We start from the raw sequence: 18,305 nt of genomic DNA on the forward strand, positions 1-18,305 counted from the left end.
CAAGCAGAAAAAATTAGTTAAAAATAAGGGGCAAACTTATTTTCTGCAAGTGGCAGGGCTGCCTGGGGTCACCCTATGGAGTTTTTGAGACAAAAACCTTCCCAAATATATATTATATTTCTATAATTTTTATATATATATATATATATATATATATATATATATATATATATATATATATATATATATATATATATATATATATATATATATATATATATATATATATATATAAATGGAGGATAATAGACTGCTTTGCTTGATACAATCTATCAAATGACTCTTCGCTGACCCCCTTTTTTGTTTTTTTGTTTTTAGCCAGGAAGGGTTGCTCACCCGTCTGGCCATTTTAGGGGTTTAAAAATCACTCCAAAGTCTCATCTATTGAATTATACATTATTCAGGGCCAATCTTGACTCTTCTTGCTGGAGGGACCTTCATTCTGAATTACGAAGTGAGAGACCTGAAACCGCAACTACCTTGCTTTTGGTGAGAGATCAGAGGAGATCAGAAAGCCTTCTAGGACTAGAACAGAAAAGGAGATTGTCTCAAACATATATTAGATAAATCACTGAACATGGATAATATGCGAGGTAAAGCGGAATCGGGGGGGGGCATAGGCGCGACACGGAACCTTAATGCACGTCACATGCATTGCGTCTGGAAAGACCGCAGACTTATGTAGTTTTGATGGTTGAATCCTAATACAAAGTGGCATATGCAAATTTACATTAACCTATGGAATGTGAAGATAAATATATGGTCTTTTTTTTCTCCTTCATTTAGACAAAAATAGAATTGAACGAAATAAAAGGAAAAATAATAATTAACTATACAGATAAAAAAAAAAAAAAAAGAAAAAAAAAAAAGTAGTTTGTATACAATGTCACACAGATCAACTGCAAAAAAATAACCTAAGATGTGCAACCAGCTAGCCATTAAAAACCTTCAAATGGCATCTTCCGGAAACCGTAAGCACGTGGCGTTTAGAGTGTAATGACCGTGCCGTCTTCCTCCAAGATTTTACCCTCGTGCATACTTTGTTCTAGGCTCTCTCCGCTGGCGCTCATGTGCACGTTGAAATTGCTCGATGGGATGAAACCATTGTACGTGGAGTCGTGGTAAGACTCGAGCTGTGTTAAGGATTCCAGGCTCTCCGTGCTGGGAGCGGCTCGGGGAATCTGTTGGGGTTCACCGTTGCCTTCGATGATAATGTCCTCCTCGTCGCTTTCTGCTTCTTCAGGATGGTAGTTCTGAATGATGCGCTGCGGCGCCGCGTTACTATACATACTGGTACTGCTGTCCGTGGACTGTCCTGAACTCCCAGAGTTCCTGCTGTTTCGCACCACATTATTCCTCTGGTTTGCCGGCCTCACCGTGATGATCAGGTTGTGACTGTTGGCAACCATCATGTCCGTAACCTGGTCAAGACTCTTCCCGGACACTTCGATGCCGTTGACCTCGAGAACCTCGTCGTTGACCGCTAATAATCCAGTGCTCTGCGCCAGTCCACCAGGAACCAGCCGCGATATGAAGATTCCCGGCACCTTCTCCAAGCCATGCGGCGTAACACGGACGCTGGAGCCGTCGCGGATGTAGAACCCAAGCGGCTTCTCCATGCCATGCTTGTACAGTCGGACTCTGCGGTGGGTTTCTGGGAGAATGTCGACGTCAATGATTGAGGAAACCGGTCTGAAGTCGCTGGGCATTCCAATCACTATATGGGGCTTCTTCCGGTTTTCTGGACGCAACACTGTCGCGAGGACGGTCTTCTTCTTGGTCAAAGTGTCCGTACCGAAGGCGCTGTAATCTGCTTCTTCTGGAATAATAATAAAAAAAGCAAATTAGTACCATTTCATAAATATAAATGCATTCATTTTTGGTCTATAGGATGCATGCAAGACAAACAAAAAAACGAAACAATATTTCGTTTCTTCAACACAAAACACTGAATCCTCGGGGAACCAGAAGAGTCAAAGTTGAGTCATTTACTAAACTAGTAACGTGTGGCCCCCAAAAAGAAAAATCTTAGCAAAAGAAAGCTTGTACCAGCGGTAGAGTTTGTTGCATTTATTTTCGGAGGTCAGGAGGTTTGCTGAAATTTATTTACACGGCCGGACTATCCGGCAGAAAAAAAAAACCCCACAAACTGTTAAAAATAAATGCTGCCGTATTCATAACCAGTCACGGCTCCGTCAATAACCATAACAGGTTTTACTTAAAAACCACAAGACCGGTAATGTGAATTATAGATGGGCTTCATAAAAAAAAGGTTACAGCTCCGCATACCGAAGGTGAAGAATACAGAAGCAGAGTATTCCCGGAGACAATCTGCTCACATCGCAGGCGTTAGACGTGGACATCAAGAATTCCGTACTATTATTATCAGAATAATAAAATAACCCTTCAAATAATAGCGATATATTTCTCTCTTAAACCTGAAGGACTCTGATCCGAGGTGGATATAGTTATGCAGTTCAAAAACTCAGTCCTAGGAACAAGAAAGAGACCAACAAAACATAGCCATAGAATTAGGGCTAAGAGTCAGCTTTTAGGAGCCTCTGCCGGCCGGCGGGCTTCGCTATGGCGGCTCACAGCACGTCGTACGGCTTTTCTGTGGTTACAACCCGACTACTATTTGTTGTCTTTTCTTATCAGAGAAACCGAGAGCAAAGCATTTCGAAATCTAAAAAAACACATTAAATGTATAAAAATAGCCATCTATACGGACCTGTAGGTCATACAAGCTGCGCTTTAAATAAAACCCGACCCTTTAAATGGGACGGCATCTAAGTGGAAGCCGGTTTCTTGCAGAACAAAACCTACGATTTCAGGCGTGAGGACGAGGCGTTTACGATAAAAAATTAAATAATTAAAAATGATTAACAATAGAAAATGGCGGCCGAGACATTCCGGGAATGTAAAGAATCCCGAGGATCATAAATAGTACGTTGTGAAACGGTGAATAACCTGGCTGCTCGGCCGATGCGTCACCGCAGGCACACCTCCGACACGAACCCTGCTTATATAACCAACGCGAGTCTCTTTACTCGTCTCTCCACTTCAGCCTCGATAATTATATTTCAACGATTGCGAGATATTTCAAAGGAAACTAATAAAGAGTACTAACGACCGCTAAGGTTAATACTCATAGTATCTGTTACGCCACATGAAAACCCGGTCAGTGACAGCACGTACAATCCGCCTAACAAACATTACATTTTATGCTGCTATGGCAACAAAGCCTTTCAACAGCCTCGTGAGAAGATAGGACGGGTAAGAGCAGCTACGCAGACAGTAATTCACGCAAAACAGGACGAAACTATAAAGCAATTACAAAAATCTAATGTTCCGGGGCCGTGTATGTAAAGGTAATAAGGATCCAGAGCAGAAGAGGCAGGGTATTGGGGTAGTTGGCAGGTATCAGGATTTTGGGTGAATCTCAGATAATACAAGTTTTGCCTACTATGTAGCCACTCCCCCACTGAGGTAGTCACACCCCTTTAATTACATTCATAGAAGAGGTAGGAGGGTATAAAATGGGTGTGGCCAAGCACAATTAATGCCACCCATACCAACCGGTCAGTAATTCCAATTCTAGGGTTATTAGGACGGCCTTCTAAATACCAGGAAGCCAATGGAAACATCGCATCTAACCGACCCCCCTTCTCCAACACCGTAAAGGGGACCATCTACACCTTTTGCATACAGACCTGACCCCCGCCATGTGATTTAAGGTCAGCCATAGAGGTGAAAATGGTCTGTAGGAAAGAACTTTGACAAAGGGGGAAAAAAAGTTACTCCCTCCCTCCCCCAAAAAATCCCCCCACATCCATCAGCACTGCAGACATATAGGAACTCCATCGCTCTGAGCCCCGTCTCGCAGGGTGCCAGCCGGTGCAAGGAGCCACACATTCCTCCAGGTATTAAATCCACTGGTGGGTCTGGCAAACCGACAACTGCTTTCACTCACCGCACACGGGAGTGTGGGGGGGGGGAAATCACGTGACGGATTCCAGAACATTCCCCCGGAGTGTGGCCGGGGGGGCCGATATTCTATATATACCTACATATTCTCTACACAAGGACAGAACAAGCTTAAGAATATACAAATAAAATACAGATACTCCGCGCAGGCCAACAGGAACACCAAGGGACCTGTTACACAGGTTCAAAGAGGACGCGATGATTTGCTTATGTTCACTATATGACAGCGATAGTCAAATCCAGTCCCTGAGGGCCACGGTGGAGCCAGGAACGCCGTGTATCCTCACCTGAGAACGAGCTGTGTAATTGAAATGCCTATGCTTGTATACGTACACACACACATATATACATACACACGTACATATATACATATACAAAGATGTGTTGTCTGCGATATATAATATACGCGTAATATATGTATGTGATTGATACAGAGCAGGCCGACTCCAGGCTTCGTGTAACACACCCTATTATACCGCGCAGGTACGTCCCAGCTAACCCATTCTGTGGAGAGGCTCTTGGACAAGTCAGCAGTATCCACATTACATGGGTCAGCCCTCAAAAACGACACGGCTACAGAGCGCGATAACTCAACCAAGTGCAGCGCGACGGCTTTCATCCCGAGTCACTTCTGAGACGAACTCCTGAGGCTTATCTGGGGCTTCTATATTCCAGAGAATTCAAATTCTTCTGGGACACGGTCCCACCGAGTCCATCTAATGGCAGAAGCAGTTAGTGGACCTTCCACCGACCTCAGAGCGGGCCCATCGAGGTCATCAGAAGATTCCCAAAGTTAGCTCTAGTTTTAACCCGAGTCAAATACAACCCGGCTGAAGTGATCTCAGGGCTTCCAGAATAGATCCTACACACACTTTCTTTTATTTTTATTTATTTATTTTTAACAGGAACGAGCGTTCTTCTAACGGATATCTGCATCTAAGTTTGGCCTTCAAGGCCGAGGATATATTCCTCACGCGCCGATAATAAGCCTCTATAAAAAGGAATCTCTGCCGGGTTCACAGATTCTTCTGAACTGAAGCAGGAAGAAAATCTGCATTTCCCCGTCCAGCCGCAGACAACGCGTCCAATTTGACAACGGCAGACGTTTGTGCTGTTGCAGGGAAATGCTGGGAAGCTGCTCCAGGCGAGGACTCCTGACAGGTTGGATACATCGGCCGGATATAGAAACGGCAAAATTTAATCTGGACGACATGTTCCACCATACATACCCGGAGGCTCCTATTAATGAGTGACATCGTTATAGGCTACGTAAGTGATGATGATGTAATTACACTTCTGCGCATCACCTGTCCTTATCCGCCCTTTACTATGAAAGCAAACCATTAACCCTGCTGGGTGACGGCCAGACAGCTCTCATTAAATCTATTTAAAAAGTACATCGCGAGACTCCAGGTCCTAATGTTCTTCATTATCTGTTATCAGGACAATACATTCCATTATTCTAAACACCAACACACAGCACAAAACATACAGGAGCCAACGCAGTCTATTACAGAACGCCGGCGGAGAAAAGAGGCCACTCGATGGTCCATACCATAGAGAAAACTATGCATTAAAGTAAAAAGAGGGGTCTGGGGGCCACACAATCCTCAGTTTTACACCGACTTTTTCTTTTTAAATAACGAGAAGAAGTGAAGCCAACTAGGAGTTCTTGTGTAGCGAGTGGTTATTGAAACAAAAGGCACCTTTGTCTCCTCTCATGCTGATCGTTAGAGGACTGTAGAGCAAGAACGTTTCTGGCAAACGTCCAGAGGGCAGAGCGTTAATAGAGAAATATGCGAAAGGTGACCGTACGGAGCGCTCCTCCCCGCGTGGGCCAGCTGGTTAATGTGTGTGGAGGCAGGAACGGCACAAGAATGCAACACGACTTCCAGGAAAATCCGAACTTTCATAGCAATTCAAACAACGATAAGCAACGTGAGTATCGCGGGGTGAACAGCACGGGATTACGGCTGCGAGCGTAAGGAGAAGCAAACGCGGACAGGTAACGTTGGAGAACGGTTATGATGGAAATCTAGAGAGGTCTACAAAGATAGTATAGAAAACAGCAAAGTGCGTGGACGCCGCCGGTGTTAGGACTCCACGATGAGGCCAGGATCTCCTCACAAAGTCAGAGGTGCTTCTGTGGGAAGGACAGGGAGCTGTATTCACTAAACCATGCAGACGACCCAAGTCTATAGTACTATCCATTATCGAGAGCCAAGTTCAGGGAAGATCATCGTGCAAGGTGGCAGACCTGGCCAACGAGGTTTCATGGAGGTCATCTCCCTACATTATCTATGCTTTATGCAGGGCCATCTCACTGGTATTGATCCCATCATGTCGCAAAACCTGATTAAAACCAAGCGAAATGTGAAGCCATTCGTCCCGAGCCACTTCTGAGGCCTGTCTAGGACTTTATGTTCCAAAGAATTCCAATTCTTTTTGGACACGTTCCCATAGAGTCCATCTAACGGCCCTTGCACACGTGTAATTAATGTGCTGTTGGGTGGGGGGGACTATTTGGTGACTACTTTCTACCTGGTCGTAAAACAGATACATAAAGACGAAATCCCTCCGGTGAACGCGTTTACAAGGAATCCTGTTGTAGATTCTTCCATATCAGTTGGGTGGACTTTCCCTGAATGGAAAAACGTAGCGATATCGAGGGAGAGAACACGTTAACAGACATACAAAGAAGACACTCGCTCGGACAGCACGCGCTTCCTGTTTTCTCCAAGAACACCAGAAAACATGTAACATAGTACTGTGTGAAGTACGGCAGCTTCTGGCCCGGGACGGCACGTATCTGCCCATCGGGCTGTCAACAAAGGAAAGAAGTCCCTGTCACAGCCAATAAATCACATCTTCGACACCGGTTTGCACATTTTTTATGACTTTAGCCTCGGGTTCCCAGAATCTCTTTACTAAGTTTACCTTGGCATTGTTTTCCTACGCTAAAGACCATATTTTGTCTTATTCTGGTTACAATCGACGGGGTTACTGTATCCACTAGTAGTTTAGAGAACGTCGGCACCTGCAAAGCCTTCAGTTCATTCTCGCAACATTAAACTTCAGCCGCCAACCACGAGCAGAGGGCTTAACAAAAGAATGCTTACAAGGAGGGCGAGGAAAGGCTTCTGGAGGGTGTAAGAGGGATACATTTCAAGGTGGAAACTGCAACGTATCCCAAAAAGTCTTCAGTAACATAATACGCGTAGAGTAAACTAGGACATGGAAAGTAAGAGACCAAGGAAGCGAGGAGATCTTCAACCCCTGAAGGCAAAAGACACGGCAGGTTTCTGGGATCAGAAGTAAAAAGCTACATTATTGCCTCGATGAGGCGGTCGAGAAACCTGAAAACTCTGGCAAGATTAGTGCCCCGAAGGACAAAGTGTAAGCAGCTGCGGCCTAGACCATGTGATGTGTCCGAAAATAAGCGCGGGTCCTATAATACCGGAAATACAGGAAATAAAAACTTGCTGCAAGATTGATAACTAAATCCAAAACACGAGACTAAACCAGCAGTCTCCAAGCCTGGGATTTTCTTTGGATTCTGGTAACTGTGCGGGACGATATCCGCGTGCTACAGTCGCCATAATATACCCCCCGCCCGGGAGTAACTTTTTACAAATATCGGTATAACCAGCCACAAACAGACCTGTCTGGCAGCAAAACAACCTTCCTGAGGCTCTTCTACCATTTTGTTTGATTATTTATTAAGAGTTGATATAATTTTTGTGCGTTTCAGGCAAGGCCATGTGAGTTGTCGATGAACTCTCATGACCTCGTCTATAACTCGCAAAACTTAAAGTCACATGCCCTTGCAAGCAACTCACATATTAGTGAATACGCACGTTGTTACACCTCACGCAGTCAGCTTGCATACAGATCCCGAGCATTTTATGGCCGCGTTTCCAGCTACCTGACCAGCGTCACGGCTTTCACTTTCCCGCCTATAGGGTCAATGGCCCCGTTATCCGTCACAGCCAAGGACAAACACATACTATTTGCACAAGCTCCCACAGCAGGCACTAATACAACTGACTGACACAGAAACGCACATAGGTGGGGATAGCATTAACCCAACGTATGCCAGATGAGCGATATATCAGATATTGCATTTAACGGTACGTGGTTACAGATGCCTCCGACCGAAGCCAGATAGCTGACTGCCCTACTTTTAGCTGTTCTTGTCTAAATAGACTCGCACACATCCGTGACCTTTGTGCTTTTATTGCAGCTTTTATCGCAGAACCAGTCAAAAACATGCAAACCATATTTAAAGGAGTTTGTGCACTCATGGCGGCTCCAGCAAAGTCACACAAAGCGGGCCGCTCCTATCAGCGGATTAGAACGTAGGTTACGGAAAATACGCAGAACGCAGCCTTGATTAGAAATATATCTTACCTTTTCTTTGCAGAAATATTCTGAGCAAAGGGTTCGCGGTAGTTATTGCTTTATGGTAATTCTCATCATTATTTATGGGCAGCAAGTCCCCGTGGATGTCCGCGTACCCCACTAGCACATCCACGTTGGGGATTTTATGGACATGCTGAAGTAATCCATAGAATTCTTCGAACTTGCCGGGCTTTGATCGTTCCAGAGCAAAACGCCGAAATTCCGCGCCAAACTAAAAAAAAAAAAAAAAAAACAAATATTAGCATTACCAAAATCTGCAGGCAAAACACAAAAAAAAAATATCCAAAAAATGAAACAACGTTACAAGTATAAGGCGTCTGCACCAGCCTGTTAGAAATTCCTTCAATCCCAACATTCTCGCCTTGCTGCTGAACAACAGTTTTACATTTAGAATTGTGCTTTTGGAGTCATTTTAACAAAATTTCCCAAATCTGCTCAGCAATATTCCGGCCCCTTGGAGAAATACCCCCCTTTTCCCCACAAGGGATCTGGGAGGCCTCGTTAACAGAGCCAACACCGATGAATAGCCGGTAAAGAAAGAAGACAGGAGAGAAAAAAAAAAAAAAAAAAAAAAAAGAGGCAAAAAGAAGAAGCGGTAGTCATATCGTATTGTGTCCTTCGTGCAGAAGATGATGTGAGGGTCATCAGAAGTACTTTGGTATGCAATCAATTAATGAGTGGGGTTTGCAGTATTAATTACTTGAAAATTTGATACAATTTTGATGGATTAACTTTTCGTGAAGAGACGTCCTCTTCTCCAAGCAGCAAGCGGGTTAAAGAACCTCATCTCTCCGCATTAACTGGTCTTTCATGAAGGCAAAATTGGAAGTTTGCGCAGAAGCCGCTGCGGTTGGGCTTCCGCGCTTCATATAAATGAAAGTTCTCGTGTAATCGCAGGACCAGCTGGACCGGCCCACAACGCCCTCGCGATTGCTTAACCCAACTCCCCACAGACACATTATGAAGCACAGCGACATTGTCGCTGGAGAGGTATTGATATCGGCCCCGCACATATTTATACCCCCGTTATAATATTTCCTCAAAAAAGACATTTTTCTAGGGTATATAGTTACCGTCGTTTCTGGTAAAGGGTTAACAGTGAGTTTTTGCCGGGAGCAAAGGATCCTTCAGCGCAACTCACTGGGGTTTATTCACTAAAGGGAGAGTTGTGCTTCAGCTCCTCGACGTCTTTATATATTAAGAAGGTCCTACATCAGTGAGCTTCTGCTGCATGAAGAGCTTGGCCGGACCCGGATAATGTATAGCTAATCAGAAACATTTCTTCAAAGTCTCCCCACGCCCTGAATAATGCGTTATACATAATTTTACATATGTCAGCCCCGTAGGGAAACCTGCCGGCGGTTAAACCAGAACTCTCCTGCAAGCTCTCCATTTACTGGATAAACCCCTCTGCTGCGCTGTACCCGTCAATCTGTGCCTACGGATCCTTGGCTCAATACCATAGCCCTAAATTAACCCCGTAAGCATTAACAATTTGTCGGCGACTTCATGGCTCCTGGTGCGTAACAGCACCTGCGATGAAAGGCCAGCGATACCTCGCTCCACGGAGATCGGACACACCTTGGCGTGACTAAGAACGCGACGTACGGAACGAAGGAGGACAAAACCCGGTGTCTGAGTCACCCTGACAAACACGAAGCGCACATACATTAAAACGGAACCGCCTGATAAGATTCGCTGCGTTTCAGAATCGCGCCGGAGCTCCCGGCACATTCTGTCCTCGGGGTGGGGGGGAGGCCACTTCCAAAACTGGCGCTTAACCCTTTAAAGACAGTAAATACTAACGCCTTTACCCAATGAGGCGTACTTCCTTCAACGACTGTCTACCTTTCCTGGCGGTGCTCAGGTACGTGAAAGCTGTCCCGTCGCGTGAGGCTACGACGGGGGCCATAAAAATACCAGGCGCATCGGGACTCAAGAATGCCTACAGCTTTACGGTCTCCTACCTGATAAGGAGATAAGGCCGCATCGCACACGTGTGACGATACTACGTTTCGCCGCGCGAGTAGGATGCGCATGACTTAAGATGAGCTCATGGGACACGCCGCATAGATTCGTTTAACCCCGCGCACGCTGGAGAGGGGAGCAATGGCGCAGGCAGGTCATAGAGGATGCAAACTATTATTAAATGGCCATGGAATATAATGTGTGGCAAATGAATCGCAAGGTTCTTAAAAGTAACAATTTTTACGTGGATGAGATACATCAGACTTTTTCCTCCCCAACCAATGCAACGTCTGTATTTTTATTTGGCCGCAAATATATTTATGTAGCGCTTTAAAAGTATAACAAAGGGGGGAGGGGGGTAAGACACATAAGCGTACAGACATTTTTACTGGGGTACAAGAGACGTGAATACATTAGGAAAGGAGGTCCCATAGAGCTTTGAAACAGAACCTGCCAACGGATCGGCCCCATTCGGCCCCCGTCTTAATCAGCAGCCATATGCCGATCCCATGCAAGTTTAAATCCCCTCACTGTATTAACCTCTACCACTTCTGATGGTGGTCCACTCCATTTATCTACTACCCTCTCAGTAAAGCAAAACTTCCTTATACATGTCATCCAAGCCCCTGACCCTCTAGCTTTAGATTATATGCTTTTATTCTAACATTTCTTCCCTTTTGTAATTTGTTCCTGTCTATTAATAAAGGGAAGAAAGTCCCAAATTGGGGCCAATACTATGTAAAAATTAAACAGAAACCAGGAGGTACCCCCCCCGGGGAACGCAGGGTTACTAAGCGATTCCACGCAGATAATGGCGAGGGCATACGTTAACCCCGTCTAATAAGCCAGGAGTTATTCCCCTTTTAATTCATGGAAAGTTAACCCCTAAATAACACTGAAACCTGACCACGCTACTAACCAGACCGGAACGGCTACTTCTCGCAGCCCCAGGTATGCGCCGCACCCTCGCAACAACCACATCAGCCAATGCATGCCTGCGTTATACAATCGCATCCGAGAACGGCACCGCGAACGTAAATCCGCCACTTCGTTTATAGCATTTATTTGGCACGGCCACCGGCGGTGTAAAAATAGGCATTCGCCGGCATATAAAAGGCCTACTGTACACCAGCGTCCCTACTTTTTCCCCCCACTTGTTTTCTCTTTCCTTATTAGTTACAAAAACAAAAATAGATTGTTTAAAGCCCAAGGTTCTTTTTTTTTCCATTTTAGTTTCATAACACGACAGGAAAGCAAATCATCGCAGTGTAAGTGTTTGCACAACACGGAATGTGTTAAGTAAATAAAAATTACAAGTCACCACTTTACAATAATAAAAATTATAATAAAAAAAGGAATAATCCAAATGCTGTCCGCGCAGGCAGTCCGGGAGAACACCGCGGGGGCCGTTTGTTTTTGCATCTACAGACAGAAAACATACCCTTGCATTGGCTTTAGAGTTTAATTCTAGCGTGTACAGCGGAGGGGCCGTTTTACTTAACTATGCATTATGGAGGGGTGTAGACAGTAAGCTTTACCTGCTAAAAGACTTAGACGACCCTGCGTTATGCACGGCTTGGCAAGAGATCTTCAAAAACACAGTTTTAATTATACATTACACAGGGCTAACGACGACTATATAAAAAGCTGACCCTTCATAATGCATAGCACTAGCAGAGAGCTGAAATACTCGAACCCAACACTAGTGAATAAACCCCAGAGCTGCCGGGTATTGTGTTTTTAATACTTCACACACACCGGTCGGGAACATAGAACAACGAACGGCGACTACCAAACGTGCCGAGAATATATCCCGAGAACGTAGAACGTGACACTGCATTCGACAACACTCCTACACACTTACAGAGACAACACAACAACAACAACAACTGAAGGATCGAGAGATCCACGGGATCCTCCAGAGATTTAAGTGGCAAGAAACGCTTCACAGGCCCTAAAAACCATCACTAGAGCCTAAACTCCAAGGAAGAACAAAACCTTCCAGACTCGCAAACGAGCCGACACTATCTCCCGATCGCCGGCCGACAGCTAAATATCAGGAGTGGGAACCTGGCAATAACGTTGATACGTCGGGGTCTATTCATGGTAAGAGTAGTAGATTTGCGATACTTTGTATTGCTATGCATTATCAAGGGCAGACCCCCGGGAGCTTCCCCCACAAAAACACCAGAATCGGCCCCAAATAATGCATGGGAGGGTCAGCTCGCCCCTTATTATTTAGAAAATTCCTACAAACAGCCTGTAACAACGATCCATATAGTCCATCTTAGAACTGTTCTAGACTCGCTTTAAGGATATCTCTGAAAAGGTGGCCTTATCACCCCCCCCCCAGAAGGTGCGCTTTCCATATCCGCGATTAAACGATCCAGTGGCAACGAGCTGCGCGTCGGGAAAGGGGGCAGCTTATCAGAGGTAATAAACCAGCGACAGTGCGGAGGGGTATAATCACCGCAACGCGCTCACAATACAGTACAGCCAGCAATCTGCCGTCACGCTGCGGCACAATCACAGGCGGCGGGGAGATAACAGCGGAGCGGCCATTCAAGAGCTGCTGACGGGGAGGCATCCGGGCGATTCAGACACGGCTTCGCTCGTGGATCTATAACCATCAACTAATCAAACGTCTTTACGGGGGGCTGCTGAACAGCGGACCGGCCATTGGGTGCCATGCAACTCTTACTAAAGTACAACCACCATTACCCTCAGCCAGCTGATACTGCCATTCAGGCATCGGGGCAATTGTAACCGTCAACATCTCACACTACATCACATAGATTGCGGTATTACATCCCACAATCACCGGCAATGTCAATCCTCCGCTCCCCCGTCAGGCAGAACGAGCATTTATATAACATATTATACATACTGTATATAACCTGTTCAAAAGTTTGGGGTCACCGAGCTGTGCCGTTGGAACACAAGAGTGATGGGAGTGATAAAGCGCCTCTGTACACCTATGGAGAGATTCCATTAAAATCAGCCGTTTCCAGCTACAATAGTCATTTACAACATTAACCCCGTATGCGCTGGATTTCTGATCCATTTCATGTTGCTTTAATGGAGAGAAAGGTGCTTTTGTTTCAAAAACAAGGAAAATGTTGAACTGTAGCGTGATTTATACATACATACACATATATACATATATATATATATATATACATAAAAAGTGACTTATTTCCCTACAAGAACATTTGGTTAATAACCCATTGCGAAGAGCAGCCATTGTAGCTTCAAAGGATTCACAACTAACTTCAGCAAAAGCCGGGTGAGATAATATACCGCCCTTGGTCCAACATGCAAAGGGTTAAGTAAAGAGAAGACGTCATTAGGGAAACCCAGCGAGGGACCGGTCGGGAACCACCGGTCAATTTTAGGATAATAACTCAGCTAACCAGTTTTGGAACAGAATTTCCCCGAACAGCCCACCCCTTTAACACAATAAAAGTTTAGAATTAACCTCTTATTTACCACTTAACACCTGAATACAAGCTTCCAAGTCACATTTTATAATTGATAAAGAAATTAGGGTCCCAAAAAGCACTTTGTCTCAACAAGAACCTTTTTGTTCTTCTTGCTTCTGCCACCTGGTTGAGTCCCCTAATCAGGGCTACTTTGTCCTGAATACATTCAGCTAGGTGCGATGCCATCCAAAAGTTTGGGGTCATTCCAAAACGTCTTGTTTTTGAAAATGTAGTGCATTGAAACATGAAATGGATCAGAAATCCAGCGCAGACGGGGTTAATGTCGAAAACTACCGTACTATCGTAGCTGGAAACGTTTGATTTTTGATGGAATATCTTCATAGGCGTACAGAGGTCCTTTATAACTCCCATCACTCCTGTGCTCCAATGGCCCTTTATCACTCCCATCACTCCTGTGTTCCAATGGCCCTTTATCACTCCCATCACTCCTGTGTTCCAAAGGCACGTTGTGTTAGCTAATCCAAGTTTAAATCCAAAAGCCTAATTGATCGTCAGAAACCCTTTTACAATTATGTTACAGCTAGAAATGTCCTCGTTTTCCAGGAAAACAGTTCATTGACCCCAAACTTTTAAATGGTACTATTGACAAAACACAGCAGATAAGATCACGTTAGTTCGGGAAGGACCCGCACCCACGACGAGGGATCTGCTCCATTAAGCACAAGAGGTATACGGCAGGTTTCGGAATAAACTGGATAGGGTAGCGGCTGGGGCCACATCAGTATTTATTATACATGGCACCAGTGCGCACAATGGCCGGCAGCATCCCCTTTGCGAATTCCGATGCCCGCTTGGCAGCAAAGGAGCCCGTTTCCATAATATATATATATATATATATATATATATATATATATATATATAGATTAATAACCACCGCCCATATATACAGATTACAGGTGTTTACTGCAGTCTATATATAGCATACCCAGTGCATTCCTAAGTACACCTAGGCTACGTTACATAATATGCCTACACTCATCTCAGCATACACTCACAACATAAGCATGTACACTCACTAAAGCGTGTGCTCACCCCTGCCTTTTGTATACCAACACACCTTAAAGTTAATATTTACCAATACCGAGGCTTGTAAACAAGGCTGTTAATGCGAATAAACGCAGACACATAGGGGTTAAAGCAATAAAGTTATTCATACAGAGATGTAATATATATATATATATATATATATATATATATATATATATATATATATATATATATGTATACACACACACACACACACACACACACACACAGCTCTGCTTTTAGATGACATACGGTATATTCACATTTTAGATATTGGTGAGGAATCGCTTAAAGCCCGAAACCCCATTGAGGCGCTACGGAATTTGATGGCATCATATAAAACAATAAATAATATTAAGGCACAGCATGTATGACATTAATGTAAACATATATATAGGGGATGATTATATACATACACCCACGTATAGATGAGATACATTAATCTCCAGTGTAACCGGAAATGCCGAACTATTACTCTCACCGCCCTATCAGATCTATCCCTGATCTGTACAGATAGTAACACGGGGTATCCCTGTCAGAGCCCAGTTAGGGGGGAGCCGGTGACTGGGGCAGAATTACATGGAATGTGGTTTTTCTGGGGCCATTTTGATGGGTAGGTTCCTGATCCCTGCCAGAGCCTCTCTACCTGCCCCAGGGCATGGCAAGGGCACTTTGTCTCAGTCTAAAAAAAAAGGCAAGGATGACAGGTGGCCCACCCAACACCACCTGTCCTGGCAGGTGCCTCACTGCCTACCTCCTTTGCCCCAGCAGGTGCCTCAGTCCCTAACCCCTTTACCCCCCGGCAGGCACCTCATTCCCTGCCCCCTTTGCCCCCCGGCAGGCACCTCATTCCCTGCCCCCTTTGCCCCCAGCAGGTGCCTCATTCCCTACCCTCTTTGCCCCCTGACAGGTGTCTCATTCCCTACCCCCTTTGCCCCCTGGCAGGTGCCTCATTCTCTACCCCTTTTGCCCCCTGGCAGGTGCCTCATTCTCTACCCCCTTTGCCCCCTGGCAGGTGCCTCAATCCCTTTCCCTTTTTTGCCCCCGGCAGGTGCCTCATTCCCTATCCCCTTTTGCCCCCCAGCAGGTGCCTCATTCCCAACCCCCATGTCCCCGGCAGGTGCCCTTTTCCCCACGTCCAGATTGCGCACCTTACTCTTCACCTCCACGGTGCCGAGCGCCCTGCTGCTGCCCGCAGTCCGATGAGCCTTGTTCATCTTCTGCCGCTGCGTTCTCCTTTCCCTCCCGGTGTGTATCGACACCTCACGTCTCCCTAGCTAGTCGCCCAGTGACACGGAGCTGCCTCCCGGTCCGCCTGCGTCACCTCTCCCCGAACTCCCCCTATAGCCGCCTCCTCCCACGGTATCTGTGACTGTAGGGAGGGGGGTGATCGCGGCCTCGCTCTCACTTACGGCGCGTGCACCTGCAACTAGACCGACACCCCCAGAGCGCGCAGGTAGCCCGTGCTCCGCCCCCTCGCAGGCGCGCGCAAGCACCGCGCGGCCGCTGTTGCTGAACGTACAACCAATCGGGAGCGCAGGTAAGCGCTAGCCCTCCATCCTGGGCCACAAGACCTCCCCACTCATCGCTCCTGTATCTGTAGACCCGCCCCCTTCTGATGTAGCTGCCCACTCCTCGCTCGCTCCTGTGGAACTAGACGCGCCCACTCATCCTTCTCCTGACACGCCCCCTCCCCTCCCTTTGGGCACGTCATGGGACACCTGGAGAGCAGGGAGGTGAGGATTACGGCGTGTGCGCGATGACGTCACGGCAGGCGGCTGTCATGGCAACAGTAACAAATACCCGGCCAGCAGAAGGTGTTGTGTCAGCCAAGGAGTGTTTACATTAACAGGATAATTAAGAATAAAATCTGTGAATAACTCTGCTGAGGGAAGCGGCTTCATTATAATAATCCCGTGTCTGTGAAGAATCCTCTGCTGCCTCACTTGCAGCCTGCCGGTTTATTAACAAAAACACCAACCTCGGTTTATTGGCCAAAAGCTAATATTTGCTGACCTACTTGTAAACTGTCATCTGATTGGCTAATGTAGAGTTTCTCCACACCTACTATTTTCATACCTCCCGGGTTTTCCTCCTCATGAGCGACAGTCCCTTATTTGGCCCTAAATCCTCCCCGGTTGTCCCTCTTTTCTAGGAGGTCAGAATGTTTGCTGGGTATGAGGGTATCGCAGGGTTCTACAGCCCTAAAAGTCCCAATAATGTGTATAGAAAAAGCAGGAAAATAGAGATTCTTCTGGTGAGGGAGGAGCTTATCAAAGATTTCGGTGGCCTGTCCCCTGTGGGGAAGGACCAAGAGGATCCGGCCCTCCCGCAGGCCTTTTGGGCGGAGAGAAGGAAGAGGCTGCCTAGACCCATTTGGGGAGTGTGACCCTAAAGAAAAGAAGAAGAGGACCCGGTGTCCACCATGGCCTCCTGGCACTTCTTTACACAGTGAAGCACTTGCACCTCGGGGAGGGATGAAGGTCAAGCGAGTAGCTGTGAGAGAGGGAAAGCTCGGTCTTCTTGCCTTAAGGCTGAGGTCGCTTGGGCCCCCCCAGACTATGGCCCAAGGTCACAGTGTGTTTTGTGTGGTGGTTACACAGGACGCCTTGTTTGTTGGCGCCGTCGGTAAGAGCTCTATGAGCCTCGGACCCCTCTAATAACTCTTAGACGCTAGGCCTCAAGCTTTATGACACCTGCCTTAATGGCTGGGCCCGGAATGGCGCCCTTTTTACGTTTTTGAATGTTGTGCACGTGTGGTTTTTGTCTGTAATATATTTTTATTATAAATCACCGATACGGTTGAGCTTTCAGAAATATTTGAATCGCTAAAAAGATTAATATTTTTTCTGGTAAGGGTCCAATTATATGCTATAATTACATACCTCCCAACTTCTGCCCGTCCTGATTTGCTGGGGGGCGGAGCCTGGGAAGTAGAGTGTCGCACAATTCAGTATTTATGCTCCGGTGTCCCAGAGAATGAAATCAGGATCATGGGATTGCGATCCTGAATCCCGCCGTCCCACCAAACTCGATGGGACAGTGGGAGTGGCAAAATTGGGACTGTCCCGCGCATAGCAGGACAGCTGGGAGGCATGTAATTATATGTTATACCTGGGAACTCTCTGGGTTTTGCCTGGCGATTCCAGGTGATGCCACACCCCACTCCCGCCTACTTCCCCGCCCACTACGTCCCGCAATGTCATCAGCGCCACCCACCGACTTCAGTGGAATCTCCTACCCTTATTCCACAAGGGGGGCTTCGGGTAGCTGGAGCCAGAAAAGTTCCCAGGTATGTACTTGACACTTGTCCTTACTGTTGTCCCTAACCTGAAAGTAGAAAAGTGACAGAAGACCTAGGCCACCGTTTCTCCGAAGCCTGTGTGACTAATCAGAGGT

The 18,305-nt window shown here is 46.2% G+C and overlaps 1 protein-coding gene across 1 annotated transcript; it reads right to left on the reverse strand.

Annotated features, from left to right (window-relative positions):
* Positions 1-347: 347 nt before the first annotated feature.
* On the reverse strand, positions 348-16,415 carry PARD6B (par-6 family cell polarity regulator beta). The gene is made up of 3 exons (XM_053453492.1): positions 16,058-16,415; positions 8,398-8,620; positions 348-1,819 (listed from the first exon to the last, which is right to left on the reverse strand). Exons 1-3 carry the CDS (start codon positions 16,121-16,123, stop codon positions 987-989), a joined length of 1,122 nt encoding a protein of 373 aa, XP_053309467.1. The 5' UTR covers positions 16,124-16,415; the 3' UTR covers positions 348-986.
* Between the last annotated feature and the right edge of the window lie 1,890 nt (positions 16,416-18,305).

This window comes from Spea bombifrons, chromosome 13, assembly GCF_027358695.1.
Source record: "Spea bombifrons isolate aSpeBom1 chromosome 13, aSpeBom1.2.pri, whole genome shotgun sequence".
NCBI classification, from domain to species: Eukaryota; Metazoa; Chordata; class Amphibia; order Anura; family Pelobatidae; genus Spea; species Spea bombifrons.